At 42.1% G+C, this 20,386-nt stretch overlaps 1 protein-coding gene across 3 annotated transcripts in view; it reads left to right on the top strand.

Moving 5' to 3' along the window:
• The window catches only part of LOC126234583 (sodium/hydrogen exchanger 9B2-like), a 547,662-nt gene that overhangs the window by 356,354 nt on the left and 170,922 nt on the right, over positions 1–20,386 (top strand). For all 3 annotated transcript variants that reach the window (XM_049943295.1, XM_049943294.1, XM_049943296.1), the window contains exon 2: positions 6,590–6,970. In XM_049943295.1, the coding sequence (XP_049799252.1) occupies positions 6,590–6,970 (381 nt within the window). The remainder of the gene's footprint in view (positions 1–6,589; positions 6,971–20,386) is intronic.

The following is a 20,386-nucleotide window of genomic DNA, read 5'->3' as shown; positions in this document are numbered from 1 at the left end:
ACAACGGAGCAAGAACAGGACGATAAGGCAACCCCTCACTGAGTACACGCCATCTGCTTTTCTTTTAACTTTGGTGCACTTTAAACTGCCGATTGCTCAACATGTTGCGTAAGAGGGCATTGTTTTCAGAAAATTCAATGTAAGACCCTTGCCGACATCATACCACTAACAGTACGTATTACTGTGGTGATATTCAGACAATGAGCGATATTGTAAATGAGTGCCCTAACAGACGCTTCCCTGGTGGTATCGAGAGTCTATATGAAGAATCTGACGAGGCGATGCGCTGGACTGTTTCGAAACTTTTGTGTAGTCTGAGTCGTTGAATGTTTACATAGTGTAAATAGTGGCATATGCCTATTTTTTGGATAAATGTGCGTTGGATTTGTTGTTGTAATTGATGCACACGATAATAATAATGACAAAAATAATAATTATAATAATAATAATTATTATTATTATAACGGGCACACAGACAATTAGATGCCACTGCCTCCGTATAAGGATTAGGAATTTTACTTTTAATGTTGTTGGCTTCGAGCACACTAACAATTTCTTTCGTTAACAGCGGGATCTTGTTTGATTCTGCTACATTTCATTGTTAGCATTTTGATAGAGCGGATCACTTTGATATAATGGATTTATGATAGAGAATGTAGTATGCTTTCCAGCTGCTCTGAGTGTGTTATTGAACGAGCATACAGGTGTAGAAACACACTTTTAGCGGAAATATTTCACTGGGGCTGGATTGACAACCACTTGTTCACAAGTGCAATTACGTGTATTAAGTCACTAAAATTTTCTACAGCTCTATAGTATCTCACATTCCAACGCTGTCCGTACGCGTTACATTCATGTAACAGCAGGCGTCGACAATCTGATATTCTTCCCCACAAATTGTGACTATAAAAATACGTAATAAGGAGGTGGTGCACAGCGGCGGTTGATAAATGTCATATAGAATGTGAGTAAACAGACTGAAGGGGAGGAATAACGCCAAATTATTTGGTTTGTAGAATACTGAATTACTGCCCGCTTCCTTAACCGAGGCACATTACTCACACCCGTGCGGTGGAGCTCTATTCTGAAGTTTTCTGTTCGAATGCTGGAAGTGAAAGAAATATCACCATTAGCATCTGATCGGCAAGGGAGGAGATGCAGCGTGAAGTTATTGATCATTTTCGTGGATTCCATATCTTTACGCAGTTCACGTAGAGTGAGAACGTATGACAACATTGAAACTTCCTGGCAGATCAAAACTGTGTGCCAGACAAACACTCGAACTCGGGAACTTTGCTTTCGCAGCGAGTTGTTTTACGTGGCACTATCACAGCACAGTCTTACACTAAAGTTTCAAGCACCTTCTTGCTTCCCACTGTTGAAGAGCAATTTGGGGATGGCGACTGCATCTTTAAACACGATCGATCACCTGTTCAAATGCACGACAGCAACATCCCTGTAATGGACTGGCCTGCACAGAATTTCTGACCTGAGTACTAAAAAACACCTTTGGGATGTTTTGGAAGGCCGACTTCGTGCCAGGCCTCGCCGACCGGCATCGATACCTCTCCTCAATTCAGCGCTCCGTGAAGTATGGGCTGCCATTCCCCAAGAAACCTTCCAGCACCCGATTGAACGTATGCCTGTGAGAGTGGAAGCTGTCATCAAGGCTAAGGGTGGTCAACACCATATTGAATTCCAGCAACACCGATGGGGGGCGCCACGAACTTGTAAGTCATTTTCAGCCAGGTGACCGGATACTTTTGATCACATAGTGTATCAGCACATTTACAAGCTGTATTACATAATAGGAACCGCGCGACCGTTACGGTCGCAGGTTCGAATCTTGCCTCGGGCATGGATGTGTGTGATGTCCTTAGGTTAGTTAGGTTCAAGTAGTTCTAAGTTCTGGGGGACTGATGACCTTAGAAGTTAAGTCCCATAGTGCTCAGAGCCATTTGAACCATTTTATTACATAATAAAATAGTGGCTCTGAGCACTATGGGACTTAACATCTATGGTCATCAGTCCCCTAGAACTTAGAACTACTTAAACCTAACTAACCTAAGGACATCACACACAACACCCAGCCATCACGAGGCAGAGAAAATCCCTGACCCCGCCGGGAATCGAACCCGGGAACCCGGGCGTGGGAAGCGAGAACGCTACCGCACGACCACGAGATGCGGGCCAATAAAATAGTGGTTGATAGAATGATGATGAAGAGTAGGCTGAAGTTCAAGACATTAGTCAGGAAGAATCAATACGCAAAGAAGTGGGATACGGAATGACGAGATACGTTTGAAGTTCTCTAACACTATAGATACAGCAATAAGGAATAGCGCAGTAGGCAGTACAGTTGAAGAGGAATGGACATCTCTAAATAGGGCCATCACAGAAGTTGGGAAGGAAAACATAGGTACAAAGAAGGTAGCTGCGAAGAAACCATGGGTAACAGAAGAAATACTTCAGTTGATTGGTGCAAGGAGGAAGTACAAACATGTTCCGGGAAAATCAGGAATACAGAAATACAAGTCGCTGAGGAATGAAATAAATAGGAAGTGCAGGGAAGCTAAGACGAAATGGCTGCAGGAAAAATGTGAAGACATCGAAAAAGATATGATTGTCGGAAGGACAGACTCAGCATACAGGAAAGTCAAAACAACTTTTGTTGACATTAAAAGCAACGGTGGTAACATTAAGAGTACAACGGGAATACCACTGTTAAATGCAGAGGAGAGAGCAGATAGATGGAAAGAATACATTGAAAGCCTCTATGAGGGTGAAGATTTGTCTGATGTGATAGAAGAAGAAACAGGAGTCGATTTAGAAGAGATAGGGGATCCAGTATTAGAATCGGAATTTAAAAGAGCTTTGGTGGACTTACGGTCAAATAAGGCAGAAGGGATAGATAACATTCGATCAGAATTTCTAAAATCGTTGGGGGAAGTGGCAACAAAACGACTATTCACGTTGGTGTGTAGGATATATGAGTCTGGCGACATACCATCTGACTTTCGGAAAAGCATCATCCACACAATGCCGAAGACGGCAAGAACTGACAAGTGCGAGAATTATCGCACAATCAGCTTAACAGCTCATGCATCGAAGCTGCTTACAAGAATAATATACAGAAGAATGGAAAAGAAAATTGAGAATGCGCTAGGTGACGATCGTTTGGCTTTAGGAAAAGTAAAGGGACGAGAGAGGCAATTCTGACGTTACGGCTATTAATGGAAGCAAGGCTAAAGAAAAATCAAGACACTTTCATAGGATTTGTCGACCTGGAAAAAGCGTTCGACAATATAAAATGGTGCAAGCTGTTCCAGATTCTGAAAAAAGTAGGGGTAAGCTATAGGGAGAGACGGGTCATATACAATATGTACAACAACTAAGAGGGAATAATAAGAGTGGACGATCAAGAACGAAGTGCTTCAATCTGTACATCGAGGAAGCAATGATGGAAATAAAAGAAAGGTTCAGGAGTGGAATTAAAATACAAGGTGAAAGGATATCAATGATACGATTCGCTGATGGCATTGCTATCCTGAGTGAAAGTGAAGAAGAATTAAATGATCTACTGAACGGAATGAACAGTCTAATGAGTACACAGTATGGTTTGAGAGTAAATCGGAGAAAGACGAAGGTAATGAGAAGTAGTAGAAACGAGAACAGCAAGAAACTTAACATCAGGATTGATGGTCACGAAGTCAATGAAGTTAAGGAATTCTGCTACCTAGGCAGTAAAATAACCAATGACGGACGGAGCAAGGAGGACATCAAAAGCAGACTCGCTATGGCAAAAAAGGCATTTCTGGCCAAGAGAAGTCTACTAATATCAAATACCGGCCTTAATTTGAGGAAGAAATTTCTGAGGATGTACGTCTAGAGTACAGCATTGTATGGTAGTGAAACATGGACTGTGGGAAAACCGGAACAGAAGAGAATCGAAGCATTTGAGATGTGGTGCTATAGACGAATGTTGAAAATTAGGTGGACTGATAAGTTAAGGAATGAGGAGGTTCTACGCAGAATCGGAGAAGAAAGGAATATGTGGAAAACACTGATAAGGAGAAGGGACAGGATGATAGGACATCTGCTAAGACATGAGGGAATGACTTCCATGGTACTAGAGGGAGCTGTAGAGGGCAAAAACTGTAGAGGAAGACAGAGATTGGAATACGTCAAGCAAATAATTGAGGACGTAGGTTGCAAGTGCTACTCTGAGATGAAGAGGTTAGCACAGGAAAGGAATCCGTGGCGGGCCGCATCAAACCAGTCAGTAGACTGATGACCAAAAAAAGAATGCGTGTTATTAATATAGCCCATAAGGCTACGGCCGACAGGTGGCGTCTGGTATGTTTGTCACATCTGAATAAAACGTATACACCGACACTGGATTAATAACAATATTAGTTTGTCTGGCGAGACTGGAGGTACTTAATTAAAATCTGTGGTCTGTCGACGTTAAGAGACGTTATAAACACGCTATTTGTAGTTTAAAAGACGGATATCGTCAATGTTCATGACGTTGCTCTAGGTATGTCTTCGTCGCGGTTTGCTACCTCGTGCGATCGTTGTTTTGGTGTTGCTCCGCGAGCCGATCAGTGATCTGCAGACGGCCGCAGATGGCCGCGCAGGTTGCCGTACGTCTTGTAATTCACAAATATTTTATAACGTTTTTCTAGTGTCTTTTAACATTGAGAAACCGAAGATTATTATTAAGTACCTCCATTCTCATCAGATAAATTATTATTATTACTAATTCAGTGTCGGATTATACGTTTTATTCAAACATGACAAATGTACCACCCGCCACATGTCGGCAGTAGCTTTGTGGGCTACGTTAATAACGCGCATTCTACCAAACCATTATTGCATTGTATGAGGTAACACGTAAATTTACTGACACTTGGACAGGTTACTCTTGTAACCGATACATTCGGGTACGTTCTAGTGCATTTGATGTTTGATTTTTTAATTGTATCGTAATATTTTTATTTCATAGAGTACTTGCTAATTAATTATTTTGCTGTTGTCTATAGATCTGAGCATGTTTCATGTCGAATCGAAAATGGTTAGTTAATGAAAAATGGGTATAATCAAGACGAATAATAAATTAGTTTGAAAATTATTGACTGCGGATTTGTTCTCTGCGGACATACGTCAGTTTTCCAGAAGAGCTTTATGGAATCTGACTTCTGCCGAAAATGTCTACTGACTTGCCACTTACTGCACTTCTGTTACGTTGAATAATTCTCCTCAGTCGTCGTTGATCCCGTTCTTGCAGGATATTTATCCCGTCGCATCAATGTCGGAGATTTGATGTTTTACCGGATTCCTGACATGTAAAACTGGTACACCTGCCTAATATCGTGTAGGGCCCCCGCAAGCACGCAGAAGTGCCGCAAATGGACTCGCCTAATGTCTGAAGTAGTGCTGGAGGGAACTGACAACATGAATCCTGCAGGGCTGTCCATAAATCCGTAAGAATACGAGGGGGTGGAGACCTCTTATGAACAGTACGTTGCAAGATATCCCAGAAATGCTCAATACTGCTCATGTCTGGGGAGTTTGGTGGCCAGTGGAAGTGTTTAAACTCAGAAGTGTGTTCCTGGAGCCACTCTGTAGCAATTACGGACGTGTGGGGGGTCGCGTTGTCCTGCTGGAATTGCCCAAGTCCGTCGGAATTCACAATGGACATGAATAGATGCAGGTGATCATACAGAATGCTTGCGTACATGTCACAGTGGTCTCTAGAAATATCAGGGGTCCCATATCACTCCAACTGCGCACGCCACACACCACTACAGAGCCTCTACCAGCTTGAACGGTCCCCTGCTGACATGCAGCGTCCATGGATTCATGAGGTTGATTCCATACCTGTACACGTTCATCCGCTCGATACAATTTGAAGCGAGACTCGTCCGACCATGCAACATGTTTCCAGTCATCAACAGTACAATGTCGGTGTTGACGGGCCCAGGCGAGGCGTAAAGCTCTGTCTCGTGCAGTCATCAAGGGTACACTACTGGGCCTTCGGCCCCGACGACCCATGTCGACGACGTTTCGTTGAATGATTCGCACACTGACACTTGTTGATGGCCCAGCATTGAAATCTGCAGCAATTTACGAAAGGGTTGCACTTCTGCCACGTTGAACGATTCTCTACAGTCGTCGTTGGTCCCGTTCTTGCAGGATCTTTTACCCGACGCTTCGATGTCGGAGGTTTGATGTTTTACCGGATTCCTGATATTCACGGTACCCTCGTGAAATGGTCGTACGGGAAAATCTCCACTTCATCGCTATCTCGGAGATGCTGTGCCCATCGCACATGCGCCGACTATAACACCGCTCACTTAAGTCTTGATAACCTGCCATTGCAGCAGCACTAACCGATCTAACAACTGCGTCAGACACTTGTCTTACATAGACGTTGCCGACCGCAGCGCCTTATTGTGCCTGTTTACACATCTCTGCATTTGAATACGGATGCCTATACCAGTTTCTTTGGCGCTTCGGTGTATTTGTATGACGCGAATGCAGCAGCCATCGAGGGCGCGACTGATTTGGCCGCTGGTTGTTGCAGATGGCGGCGACGCGGGCAGCGATCCCAACCAGCACCCGCCGGCCTCGCCGCCCGCGGGGTCCACGCTGCCGGTGCCGGCGGCGGCGAGGGACAGGTCGCCGTCCCCGGGAGGGACCGAGGCTCGCCACCGGCGCGTCAGCATCGCCTCCGACCCCGTCGTGGCCAACGAGCACGACCCGCCGCGCCTGCGCCGCATCAGCTCCGTCTCCGAGCCACACGAGCGCCGCAAGTCCATCCTGCACAACCCGCTGACACCCCCGCCGCCCCCACCGGGTTCGCCGCCACCGCCCCCGCTCGACGGCTTCCCGCACCTCGGCCACTACACGCACGGGCTACCCTCGCGTTCACCGCTGCCCTCGCCGCCGCCCATACACCGCGACGGTGAGTACGCAGCACTCTTGGGTTCTCTATAAATATTGTACAGGATGTATCAAAAACAATTATCCAGTCTGGCACTTCTGCATCCAGTTTGGCATGTCTGTATTTCTGAAACTTTTAAACACATACAAAGAATTTTGTTTTGTGATGAACGGAAAACACAAAAAGTTGTTTTCATACCTTTCCGTAGGTGTTCAATATGCCCCCCTTGAGATGCACAGCGTATGTCAATGCGGTATTCAAATTATTCCCACACTGCAGCAAGCATGTCCTGAGTCACAGCTTCCACAGCTGCTGTTATGCGATGTCTCAGTTCATTCATTGTTGTTCTTAACGGAGGCACATCAACAGAGTCTTTTATAAACCCCACAAGAAATAATCACAAACAGTCAGGTCCGGTGATCTTGAAGGCCAGTAATGTAAAGCTGAATCATTTGGTCCAGTGCGACCGATCCATCGCTCAGTAATGCTTCGATTAAAAAATTCCAGCACTTCCAGATGCCAGTCTCGCGGTGTCCCATCCTGTTAGTAAATGAAGTCGTTTGAGTCAGTCTCCAACTGTGGGAAAAGAAAGTCCTGTAATAGTGTTCTAGACAAAGAATAATGGACCATACACCTTCTCCCGTGAAACTGCACAAAACACATTCCGTTTTGGAGAGTCACTCTCATGTTGTACAACTTCATGTGGTTGTATCGTACCCCATATTCTCACATTACGACGTTTCACCTTGCACGTTAAATGGATGTTGCCTCGTCGCTAAACAATAAGCGTGGAGGAAAACAGCCATCCTCCATTTTGCCAAGAACGAAATTGCATATGTTGTTTGGCGCCGACACGAAGAGCTTGAAGTAGCTGAATTTTCTATGGTTTCATGTGTAAATGTCGACGCAACATGCGCCAGACGGACATCGGGGGCACGTTGAGCTGTCGAGCTACACGACCAACGGATTTCTGCAAACTCCTTGTGAAACTATGGTGGATGCGTTCGACTTCTGTGTCAGGCACTCGGGGACGGCCCGGCGATTTGCCTTTACACGAACAATCTGTTTCTCGTAATTGTTCATGCCATCGTCTAATGCTCTGTAGGATCCTCACCAGCTATTATTGACCCGCACTGCGCAAAACGTAGAACACAAAACGCTTTCTATTGGCCCGACATCATTTTTACTAGAACAGAAGTGGGCGCACACTCCTAGTACCTAGCGAGAACCATGTAAAATTCGAGAGTTTGCTCTTTCCAACAGTACATTGTTCACGCATATATCTCAAGTAGCAAAACAGTTATCATTTTTTTAAAATCGAATGATTCTTTTCGATACACCCTGCACATATCGTTCACCATAAGAATAACCCTGATGTAAACATGAACAAACGCGAAGATTCGTGAGCAGCCGCAGCACACGTACACGGCTGTTGTTACGCTCTTGGAAGTAGGTCCTACTTACGTATTATTTTTTTTAGTGCATAACTTTGTGCTGTCTGTAGTAATGTTGTTTTACTTTGCTATCGGCTTCGGTTCTGAACGATCACCAACGGCAGCTGTACAGCATATAAAAGTCGACAATGTGACAAAGCCAACAGAAAAAAATGTGAAATCGATCAAAACATGAAAATTATCACAGATGTATCACATGTCAGACAAGCTTTAAAGTAAGATACCACTGGAAACCATAATTGCCAAGATAACATAAAATCAAGAGTTGTAACAAGATAAAAACATGTTGGCACAATGACACAAGGACGACAAGTTATGTACGGCAATACAAGTCAAAGAACTTCAAAGTCAAAGATAACAGTCTTGACTGAATCCAAAGAAGTTGCCAGCAACCAATTAGGTGATAATCACATTACAGTACTAAAGCATAAATAGTTCTACACTTGATTGAGATTACATAAAAGCACCAATAAAATAAAATATAAAATTCAAGTAAACAAGTTTGGTGAATGTAAGAATTACAATATTTTACAATCCATTTATCAAATGTAAGTGTGTAAAATACAAGCTACAGATCAATCCATGAAATTAAAATCAGTCAAGCGATCAGACAAAAATACACATTAAATTAAATTAATATGAAGGAAATACTATTTTTAAGAGTGAAGAAAAATTTAAATAGACTTTAGAATATGTAGAATCAAACATATAAATTTTTATACATATGACACATTATAACGAAAAATTTTTATAAAGAAACTTAACTAAACTTTTACACATTGGTTTGAAAAATATGTCATGCAAATGAGTAGACAATCATAAAATGAAATTAAAATTCCATTTATCATATAGATATAAATAAATAAAAAGACGTGGTATGAATCTACACAGTAACACAGTGGTTAATAAATATTTCAACATTGCTACATAGTCATCAGACACAATCAAAAAAGATCATTTAGTATACTGATAAATACTAACAAAGGAAGACAATACTGAATTATAAAATCAAAACACAGAGAAATGATCATATCATATGATTATATATATTTATTGACAAAACTAGGGATACAATGGGGAAAATAAGCTGTGGCTTTTAACACTGTCGTTAAACATATTATAAAAGTAATACAACTGTGAAAATAATAAAACATTGTGGAAGTGTTTGTAGGAAGGGCATAAGGAAAAGGAATTAAATATATGATAAAACTTACAAAGTCATGATGTCAAAAATTGACACAGTCATAAAAAGTTACAAAAGTACAGAAGTAAGGGACATATCCTACAAAGATATGGAACTTACAGAAACGTTCAAAACAGAGACCACAATAATTATACCCAGTCTAACATACATGATATTTCATATCAAAAATTAATAAAAATAGAGCACGGATGCCAATATATAGAATTTGATCAGAGTTACCGACCAGAAAGCCAAAACCATTGATGACAATATTTACATTTAATCATGATGCTAACCATAAGCTGTTATATGGTTAGGAAAGATAAATTATAAGGAGAAGTGTTATTAATATTACATCAAATGTTCGATATCTTTGTTATTATGTTTCAGTAAATGAATCTTTAAGATATTCTAATACATTAACAGCCATCAAATTTTTTCTTTATTATACACTCCTGGAAATGGAAAAAAGAACACATTGACACCGGTGTGTCAGACCCACCATACTTGCTCCGGACACTGCGAGAGGGCTGTACAAGCAATGATCACACGCACGGCACAGCGGACACACCAGGAACCGCGGTGTTGGCCGTCGAATGGCGCTAGCTGCGCAGCATTTGTGCATCGCCGCCGTCAGTGTCAGCCAGTTTGCCGTGGCATACGGAGCTCCATCGCAGTCTTTAACACTGGTAGCATGCCGCGACAGCGTGGACGTGAACCGTATGTGCAGTTGACGGACTTTGAGCGAGGGCATATAGTGGGCATGCGGGAGGCCGGGTGGACGTACCGCCGAATTGCTCAACACGTGGGGCGTGAGGTCTCCACAGTACATCGATGTTGTCGCCAGTGGTCGGCGGAAGGTGCACGTGCCCGTCGACCTGGGACCGGACCGCAGCGACGCACGGATGCACGCCAAGACCGTAGGATCCTACGCAGTGCCGTAGGGGACCGCACCGCCACTTCCCAGCAAATTAGGGACACTGTTGCTCCTGGGGTATCGGCGAGGACCATTCGCAACCGTCTCCATGAAGCTGGGCTACGGTCCCGCACACCGTTAGGCCGTCTTCCGCTCACGCCCCAACATCGTGCAGCCCGCCTCCAGTGGTGTCGCGACAGGCGTGAATGGAGGGACGAATGGAGACGTGTCGTCTTCAGCGATGAGAGTCGCTTCTGCCTTGGTGCCAATGATGGTCGTATGCGTGTTTGGCGCCGTGCAGGTGAGCGCCACAATCAGGACTGCATACGACCGAGGCACACAGGGCCAACACCCGGCATCATGGTGTGGGGAGCGATCTCCTACACCGGCCGTACACCACTGGTGATCGTCGAGGGGACACTGAATAGTGCACGGTACATCCAAACCGTCATCGAACCCATCGTTCTACCATTCCTAGACCGGCAAGGGAACTTGCTGTTCCAACAGGACAATGCACGTCCGCATGTATCCCGTGCCACCCAACGTGCTCTAGAAGGTGTAAGTCAACTACCCTGGCCAGCAAGATCTCCGGATCTGTCCCCCATTGAGCATGTTTGGGACTGGATGAAGCGTCGTCTCACGCGGTCTGCACGTCCAGCACGAACGCTGGTCCAACTGAGGCGCCAGGTGGAAATGGCATGGCAAGCCGTTCCACAGGACTACATCCAGCATCTCTACGATCGTCTCCATGGGAGAATAGCAGCCTGCATTGCTGCGAAAGGTGGATATACACTGTACTAGTGCCGACATTGTGCATGCTCTGTTGCCTGTGTCTATGTGCCTGTGGTTCTGTCAGTGTGATCATGTGATGTATCTGACCCCAGGAATGTGTCAATAAAGTTTCCCCTTCCTGGGACAATGAATTCACGGTGTTCTTATTTCAATTTCCAGGAGTGTATTTTAGCTATAAGCTTTTATTTCAACAATCGTTGACAGTCGCAGTCTCTCTCTATTGTGCCCCGATTATCGCGCTGTTAAAACAGTGCTTAGGTGAAAATGGCTGACGTTACTTCCTATTCGGTAGTGAGACACGCTCATAGAAACATGTTGTTCGTAATGTTTTTCACAAGTTTACAGGAAAAAAATCAGCATTGAACTTTTCTGAGGAACTGTACTTATTAAATTAAGAGATACTAGAGTATAGGCTGCATTGTGGAGTCGTTAGCATTGTAGAAAGATATGGGTTCAAACTTCATTTTCGTCGTTATTTATTTGTTTTGTTCAGATGTCTGTCTGCTTAGCTGAGAGGTAACATGCTTGCCTCCCATGCACTGGGCCTGGGTTCAATTCCCTGCCGGATTTTCTCCGCTCATGAACTGGGTGTTGTGTTGCCCTCATCGTCATTCCATCCTCATAATGGGCACGCAAGTCGCTCAATGTGGCATCGACTGTAATAAGACTTGCACTTTGCGACCGAACCCGAATGGGACCTCCCAGCCAACAATGCCATATGATCATTTCATTTCATTTGGTTCAGATTATAATACCTACATGTTTCATGTGTCAAATTCATCAAATATATGCTAATTAAAACATATCTAATCATGTTAATGAAAAATGAACCTCTCCCTGTTTTAAATAAATAAAGCACGCAAAATTCCTGTTTTCATTACGAATATAAATTCTTAACTATTCATATCTTATAAAAGATTGTTACCAAGTTTGGTTAAATTAAGAAAACAACAAATCAAATTTTTAGAACAAAAATGAAAAATCAAATACTTTCATTGGATTATGCCCATTGATGTGGTCTCTCACGAGCCAGAGTGATAAATGTTGTGGAAACATAGACAACAATAATTTTTACAGCATTGAGCACACCATAAAATGCTGCATTTTTATATTTGCCACTGTACAATTACAATATGAACCCAACACAACTGATCTGGAGAAAAGTTAAGTAATTTGCGGGGAGAAATAAAAATACATTTAAATTGTTAGATGCAGTACCGCACGAAGCATTGTCTCGCGTCACTGTCGAACGCTGGAGGGATACAGAATGGCATGTGCCGTAGATGAAAAGCAGAAAATGTGTTACTTGGATGGCTTCAAGGATTCTGTTGTCGATTGAGTCATTATCAATGTAGCAGATGACAGTTCCAGTACTGAAATGTATTTCGCGGATTTGGAGATGAAAGAAACTGAGAGACTGACTGTAACTAATACCTTCAGTGTCTTCAGTATTGAACTATACCGTGAAATCCCTACAATAAGCTTTTGCGTCACACACTTCTAGTGCAGAACAATTACCCCAATTTTTAGTTACAAAATTTTGTACTCTTGTTTGTAATTACAACGCTATGTTAGCTACGAACAAGAGCATGATATGCTTTCCGTCTCCTCTGCTAAAAAGGGTGCGGTATTGCTGGTGTTTTGCTGAATATTATGTCATTCTGTTTAAAAATTAAATTACATTTGAAGCTATATTGTTTCTTTCTCGTTACTTTTTACCTCATAGGTGCAACTGCTAACGTCACTGCAGATTAGCTGGACCAGCTGAGTAGCCAGTGCGGTCCAAATTAAATGGGCTGGTAAAGCTGTTGTCCTGTATTATCGCTCAGTCGACATGCGGTATCATTAGCCGGCCGCTGTGACCGAGCGGTTCTAGGCGCTTCAGTCCGGAACCTCACTGTTGCTACGGTCGCAGGTTCGAATCCTGCCTCGGGCATGGATCTGTGATGTCCTTAGGATATTTAGGTTTAAGTAGTTCTAAGTTCTAGGGGACTGATGACCTCATATGTTAAGTCCCATAGTGCTCAGAGCCATTTGAACCATTTGAACGTATCATTATTACCGTAATTGATTCCACTCGAGACAGCTTCCGTTCCTCGTGAAACGAAATCCGGTGAGATCCCAGCAAACGCGGAAGAATACATTGTGTAATGTTGATATCAAGTTTTTTCTTATGATGAACACAGGACAGGCCTGCCAACACTTGAATTGCCGAAACCGGACAAAATCGTCGGAAATACTGAAAATTTGGGCTAAATCGGATTATTTTCCGGGACACATATAGTTTGTGTACGAATAACTTGGTCGACAACGCGGCACGTCTGGGCGGCACGGCGCACGAGATAGATTGTTGGCGGCTTCTCATTCTTCTCAACAAAGAAGTATGGAAAGTATGGGTATTAGGGGTATAAGTGCAGATATGTCTATTGATGACTGATGAAATTGTACTGCACAACGTTATATTAGGGTTTACCTCATTTGAGACTAACAGTTATATCTAATACGAGCAGTATGTTTTTAGGTTGGTTAGTACCTCCAAGTGTGTGTGTGTGTGTGGGGGGGGGGGGGGGTGGGAGGGGGGGCAGAGCAAGTCATTAGTCATTAAAGTTTATTTTCCTGTGGGCAGCAGGTCCGGTATCGAAGTGCAGACGCAGGGACGCAAAATGGATAGCCTATACTGACAGGCGTAGTGCACTTCATGGTGCAGTTACGACCGTGTAGAAAAAGTCAGGTAGTAAATTATGTGAGGTCTGTAAGACTCAGAGAAAGAACAACTCAACACACTGAGGTGAGTACTTATTGAGCCATCAATTATCACAGTATCTGTACCTATACCCCTATACCCTGTACATATAGGTGATTGTCTAAGAGTGATCGCCACTGGTTTTTTAATAAAATATGAACAAACGTAATCACGCGCCAGTCCTCATTCAGTGAATTTTAAATAAGATCTGTTAAAATCTATATTTCCAATAAATCTAATTTCTCCAGAAACAGTGAAAGGTCCCGATTGACCCTGGACGGTTGTACAAACAAAATTTAAAAAATAAAAAAAGGCCGCTTTTGTACACCTGCAAAATTAGGACAAATCTGGGTAAACCTGGATGTATGATACTACTATCTACAACCTAGAGTCACGTGGTCTACACCACGAGTTTATCGTTGTATAGACTGTATCATGAAAGAAGGTATCTTGGACGAAGTGACCTCCTCGATGCCAACCAGCCTTGAAAGCCATGGATCAAACCATTCAGGTAAATGTAGTATTTATTGATTTCTAAAAAGCTTCGAGTTAATACCACACTTGCGCTTATTGTCATATGACTATCAAGCGAAATCCGTGACAATCTGCGTGTCGAGGTGCGCACAATACGATAATAACTTGGGTGTAGATTCCTCACAGTCTCGTTCTCACTGGAGCGATAATACAGAGTAAAGCTACGAGCATGAAGTGATGAGTGTACGGGACTATGGTATATGAATGTAGGCAGTGTGAAATATTGTAGCTTGGATCGGTCCAGAAGTCATTCACGGATAGGCCAAATGGTCAAGGCCACCGTTCGCAATTAGCGGGAACTCCAGTGCGAGTCCAGATCTGGCAAAATTTTTATTTGTCACTAATAGGGAGCACATCTATACCTAAAACTGCTGATACCAAGATACTCGCATTTAGCGGATTTCCTTATAATTAATTTCGGACGGTTGTCAGTCGTCAGTAATGTCCATTCTGACATGCAGGTAAATACCCCGAGAAAGCCTAGTTACGAGGTGAGGAAGGAGGAATCTAGGAATATTCTACAGCCTCCTCGTATATCTCCCGTGGTCACCGTGAAGACGAGATTAGAATAATTACAGCGCTTGGTATATGAAAGGAATGGGAATGGGAAGTGCTCTTTACCATGCACTTCACAGTGGTTTCCATCGTACGGATGTATTTGGAGATATAGATGTGGGCTTGGTGCGGCTACTTCGTGAAGACGAGGTTAGAATAATTACAGCGCTTGGTATATGAAAGGAATGGGAATGGGAAGTACTTTTTACCATGCACTTAACAGTGGTTTCCATCGTACGGATGTATTTGGAGGTATAGATGTGGGCTTGGTGCGGCCACATCGCGCGTTAACCGCAGCCAGTCACGTAACACGTTTTTGTATATTTTTCAATGGAAACGTTGAAGTATTGTTGCCGCAGCTCTATAGACATCCGGGTTCCCGGGTTCGATTCCCGGCGGGGTCAGGGATTTTCTCTGCCTCGTGATGACTGGGTGTTGTGTGCTGTCCTTAGGTTAGTTAGGTTTGTCCCATAGTGCTCAGAGCCATTTGAACCATTTTTTCTATAGACATATGTAATCCTATAGCATGCTTTCAGCCTACCACATGCTTCAGAGAAGAAAAGTTAGGAGTGATTAGGAACACTAAGAGATACACTAGAAGCAATGGATCGCAGTGTACTGCGTAGGATCGAGATGAGCTGGCTACTTCCTAAACCCAAGGTACACTCTTGACAAATTACCAGAACGCTGCATCAAAGATAGGTGTAAAAAAATGTTTTGTACGTGAACCATTGTCATTTATGTATGAGAGGTGATGGACATATAAAGGCCTCATTAACTGACAGCAGAGTGTTTGAAATTTTTCAGCTCCTAAAAAATATTTTCCAATTATTCTTCAGTAATTCACAGAGCTTATACACGTGTATGGTAAATCATATAGCAGTTCCTTCCATTATTCAGACTTAGTGCAACATTACATTTGATACCTGTCACCCTTGAATAATGATGTATGCATTACTTGCATCTTTGATTTTGTGAGATACAAGTGGGGAAATTGTCCATTCCATCAAATATCATATCTGCCAAAGGTTCTGGGGCTCTTCAAGAATGTTTTATGATAACCTCATTTTCTCTTGATGGTTGAGTTATCTTTCGTGGCTTATTAGTCGCAACAAAGTCTGGGCAATGTCACTTATTTATGATCAAGCTTGTTTTTACCCATTTGTTAACAGTGATGCCCGTACAGCAGCCATGCATTTACAACACATGGATCATGGATCATGAAGGTGAAACACAACTCGTAGTATCCTTTTCCCTTATATCAGTCCTGTAAATCTCAGTCAGCATATTGTGCAAATCTGCCCCTCTCATTCATTTATTTGTTACTTTGCAAGATCAGTATAAGGATTTCTCTCTGCTACAAAACAACGTGTTATTTGACGAATAGGTTGAACTGCCTTATGTGAAGAAGGCAAATGAACAGACTCATTATCAAACATAGTTTGGTGATGTAATGTTTTGATTTGTGTCTGTTTTATGGGCATAGCTCAACATCACTTTTTAGTCTACAATCTTGTGAGCTCTTACAGACCCTGTATCTAACATAGCATTTCACTTTAGGGATACAAGTGCTCTAAAAGATGGAAAACGGTTGTCACAGAATATTGAAACTTTGGTGTTTTTACCAACATGAATTATAAGATCATATAATACTCCAGAAAATCTAGATACTGCAAACATCTTTATGCCCCAGAATGAGATTTTCACTCTGCAGCGGAGTGTGCGCTGATATGAAACTTCCTCACAGATTAAAACTGTGTGCCGGACCGAGACTCGAACTCGGGACCTTTGCCTTTGCGGGCAAGTGCTGTACCATCTGAGCTACCCAAGCACGACTCCTGAGCAGGAGAGCTTCTGTAAAGTTTGGAAGGCAGGAGACGGGGTACTGGCAGAAGTAAATCTGTGAGGACGCGTGCTTGGGTAGCTCAGATGGTAGAGCACTTGCCCGCGAAAGGCAAAGGTCCCGAGTTCGAGTCTCGGTCCGGCACACAGTTTTAATCTGCCAGGAAGTTTCATCTTTATGCCCCATTTATGAGGTTTATTATTCATGTATTGTCTATAACCAAATCTTCGTTTGAAAGGAATGATGATTTCATCAACAGGTGTATATTCTTCAGGTTTAGTTTTCCAGAAATTTTCTCTGAGGTCATCAACAGGGCTTAACTTTAAAAAGAGGCATCTCTGCATAACACACTGACGTTGTCATTGACATAAAAACGTGTTCTGAGCTTATGATATGGTTCCTTGGCATATTATCAGTAACAATAGGAAAGCAAGTACTCATTACCCAAAACGTTCTATAGCTTAGTATCTTCACTATGGCATAGTAAATGTGTATACTAATCAACTGTTCAATTCAAAGAGCTTAGTATTAATACCAGTACAGTTTTTTTAACTGAGTACAGATTTGTATGTTGCGAAAAATTTCCACAAAATACTAGGTTTTCACAATTTATTTCCTACATACTCTTCATTTACTATGTGTTGAATGTAAGCAATCCCTGTTTTACAGACAACCATCATCACAGAACTGGTTGAAGTACATTATAGGTGTTAAATTATTACATGGTGGAGGAGAAAACTGCTGCATATTACAGACAGAGTCCACAGGTTCGGTATCACGATATCTCCATCTTGGTGTGAAGTATAATTAATCATTCCTTGTATCTACATTATCTCACTCCTAACCGGCCAACTGGCATCTGTAGCTGAGTTCTCTATCCAATCAATCAGACGTATGTCGTCTACATCAACTTTGTCTTGATTTCTATTCTCAGCAGTCAGGTTTTGGGGAATTTCTGTTGTATGACAGCTAACTTCTTCCAACTCAGTTGCTACTGCGTTTCCTTCATCTGCAGCTGAAAGAATGCCCTCGTCAGAAACATCTCTTTCAAGAGTTAACATGAGTCCTGAAGAGTTTCAGTATCCTTTAATCCTTAATTAATTTGAAATGAGTAACACATAAAACAGACTTTTTTTTACAACTACAGTGTACGTACTACATCCTGTTTTATATTCTGAAATGCTTTTCAGCAGTTTACACATAAAATAATTAAATTCCTAACCATAATAAAAATTAAGACTAAATAATAAATTATTTCCAAACAAAATGCCCAATGTGACCAAATGGCATCGCCTTTATTTCACAAAAAATTTAATGGCACAGAAGCCTTAACCCTGGGCAGACTAATAAAAATATTATAAATCAACGCTTCAGTAACTGGAAAAAGCTGCATTGTTGAAATAAAATCTTACTTACCTTCCGTGTCTAAATTGACAAGAGGCTTCCTTAACCTCAACAGCACAAACAAAAGCAATTTGTTTTACCAACAACTGAACACTAATTATTGAAATGAAAGACATCTCTGAGAGCCTCATTAACGCTTATCTCCTGCACTCAATAGGAACGTCTCTTAACTAGCACAACATAAGCACCCCATATTCGTATCTGGGAATGGGACTGAAAAACAGACGTTATTGTGTCAGGTATAGGGGCAGGCAGCCTGATGCATTCGTAAAATTATGGCAAAAGTTCTTAAATCTCTGTACAGGCCTGAAGGAGCCATTTGTTGCCCTTTTGGTGATTATGGCAGTTATTCTGTATTTTGAAATACAGTTATCAGTTCTGACAAAAAAACTGACTAAATAACGTAAGAATTCTTTATTGAAGGAAATGTAACTCAATGCTAACGTAGAAATGTCAACGCTATTTGGAAAATATCGTTGTTTTATAGAAATAATATTGATTCTCAGATATCGATGTTATACTGACGATATGTCGACAATATCATAACTCCATCAGATAATGGGTTTCCACAATTCTATTTCCTATATACCGTCCATTTACTAGATGTTGAATGTAAGTACTCCCCATATTTCACACAGCCATCCAAATAAACTCACTCAAACGAAGATTCATGAATTATCACATTCATACATTGCACCTCAGCTTATGTATAAGGTAAGAGTCTAATTATATTTTAATAAACTCATTTTTCGTCTTGGTATTCTAGATATTTCACATATATCACACAAATTCGTGTTTTTCACTCATTGTAAACTTTAAGCCTCGGTTAATGTATTTAAAACTGCCCAGTCGGTGAATTGCCAAAGGCTTTGCCACCGGTTACCGTCAGATCACCGACGTTAAGCGCTGTCGGCTTTGGCTAACACTTTGGTGGATGAAAGTTTGGGTCTGCCGAGCGCTGTTGACAAGCATGGTGCACTCAGACCTTGTCAGGCGCTTTGAGAAGCTACTTAACTGAGAAGCAGCGACTCTGGCCACGAAAACTGACAATGACCAGGAGAGCGGTTTGCTGACCACTTTGCCCTCCGTATCCACATCGAATGATGCCTGTCAGCTGTGGATGACATGGCGGTCGGACGGCACCGTTGTGACTTCCGAGGCCTTTCCGGACAGAAAGGAATCGGTGAATTCCCCTCCTGTCTGAATCTAACGAATCTATATCTCCCCTGCTTATCTTAAATCTACAACTCTTTACAACCTGTCCCAATAAGTCAGTGCAATGTGGTCTGCGGGAAACTAGCCATTGATGACGAGGTATACTGCACTCTTCTCTGTGTGAGATGTAAGCAACTAAGCTAGCGAAGTGGGAAATGGATTGCAAAAGCAATGTGCGGAGTCACTTCATAAAAGAAATGCGACAAAATTTAATATTTCAGGGAAGGGATTTCGCAAATGTGTGGTCACATCTCGTTGCAAGTACTGCACACAATCAAGCAAATGAGATGCGCACTTGTCTTGCACTGCGATCCTCGACTCAGCAGAAGTATCCCTTTGTTTGTCAAAACCTGTAGCTGACAGTTATAGAATGCTCTAGAGACATGAAAAATCTCAAGCATGTGTCCTCGACGCTTAGTGTTTTAATAACACTGTACTTGAATCTTACTGCGACTTCTCTCCAAATAGAGAGGTTGCTTATAAAAGCTAGCAAAACCATTATTGTAAAAAGGAATAACCCAAGCAGTAATCTCTTAAATGTCTCTTTTGATTCGACTCTTCAAAAATATTGTAAAGAAAGTATGTATCTCTTGTTTCAGTCACAATATATGCTCAAAAATGGTGTAACTTCCTTTTTTAAAAGAAAGAGATGGGGCAAGAGATAGAAAAAACAGAAAATGATTATACGGCGTTGTAAAAGTGAATATACACGATATTTTACGCATCATCAAATCTTTAAAGAGTGAGCCTATTCTTGAATTAAATTTTCTTTGTTAGTATTTAAACTGACACAGCTTT

Source organism: Schistocerca nitens, chromosome 2 (assembly GCF_023898315.1).
Source record: "Schistocerca nitens isolate TAMUIC-IGC-003100 chromosome 2, iqSchNite1.1, whole genome shotgun sequence".
NCBI lineage: Eukaryota > Metazoa > Arthropoda > Insecta > Orthoptera > Acrididae > Schistocerca > Schistocerca nitens.
The sequence above is the reverse complement of the archived record's forward strand: the minus strand, read 5'-3'. Positions and strand labels throughout refer to the sequence as shown.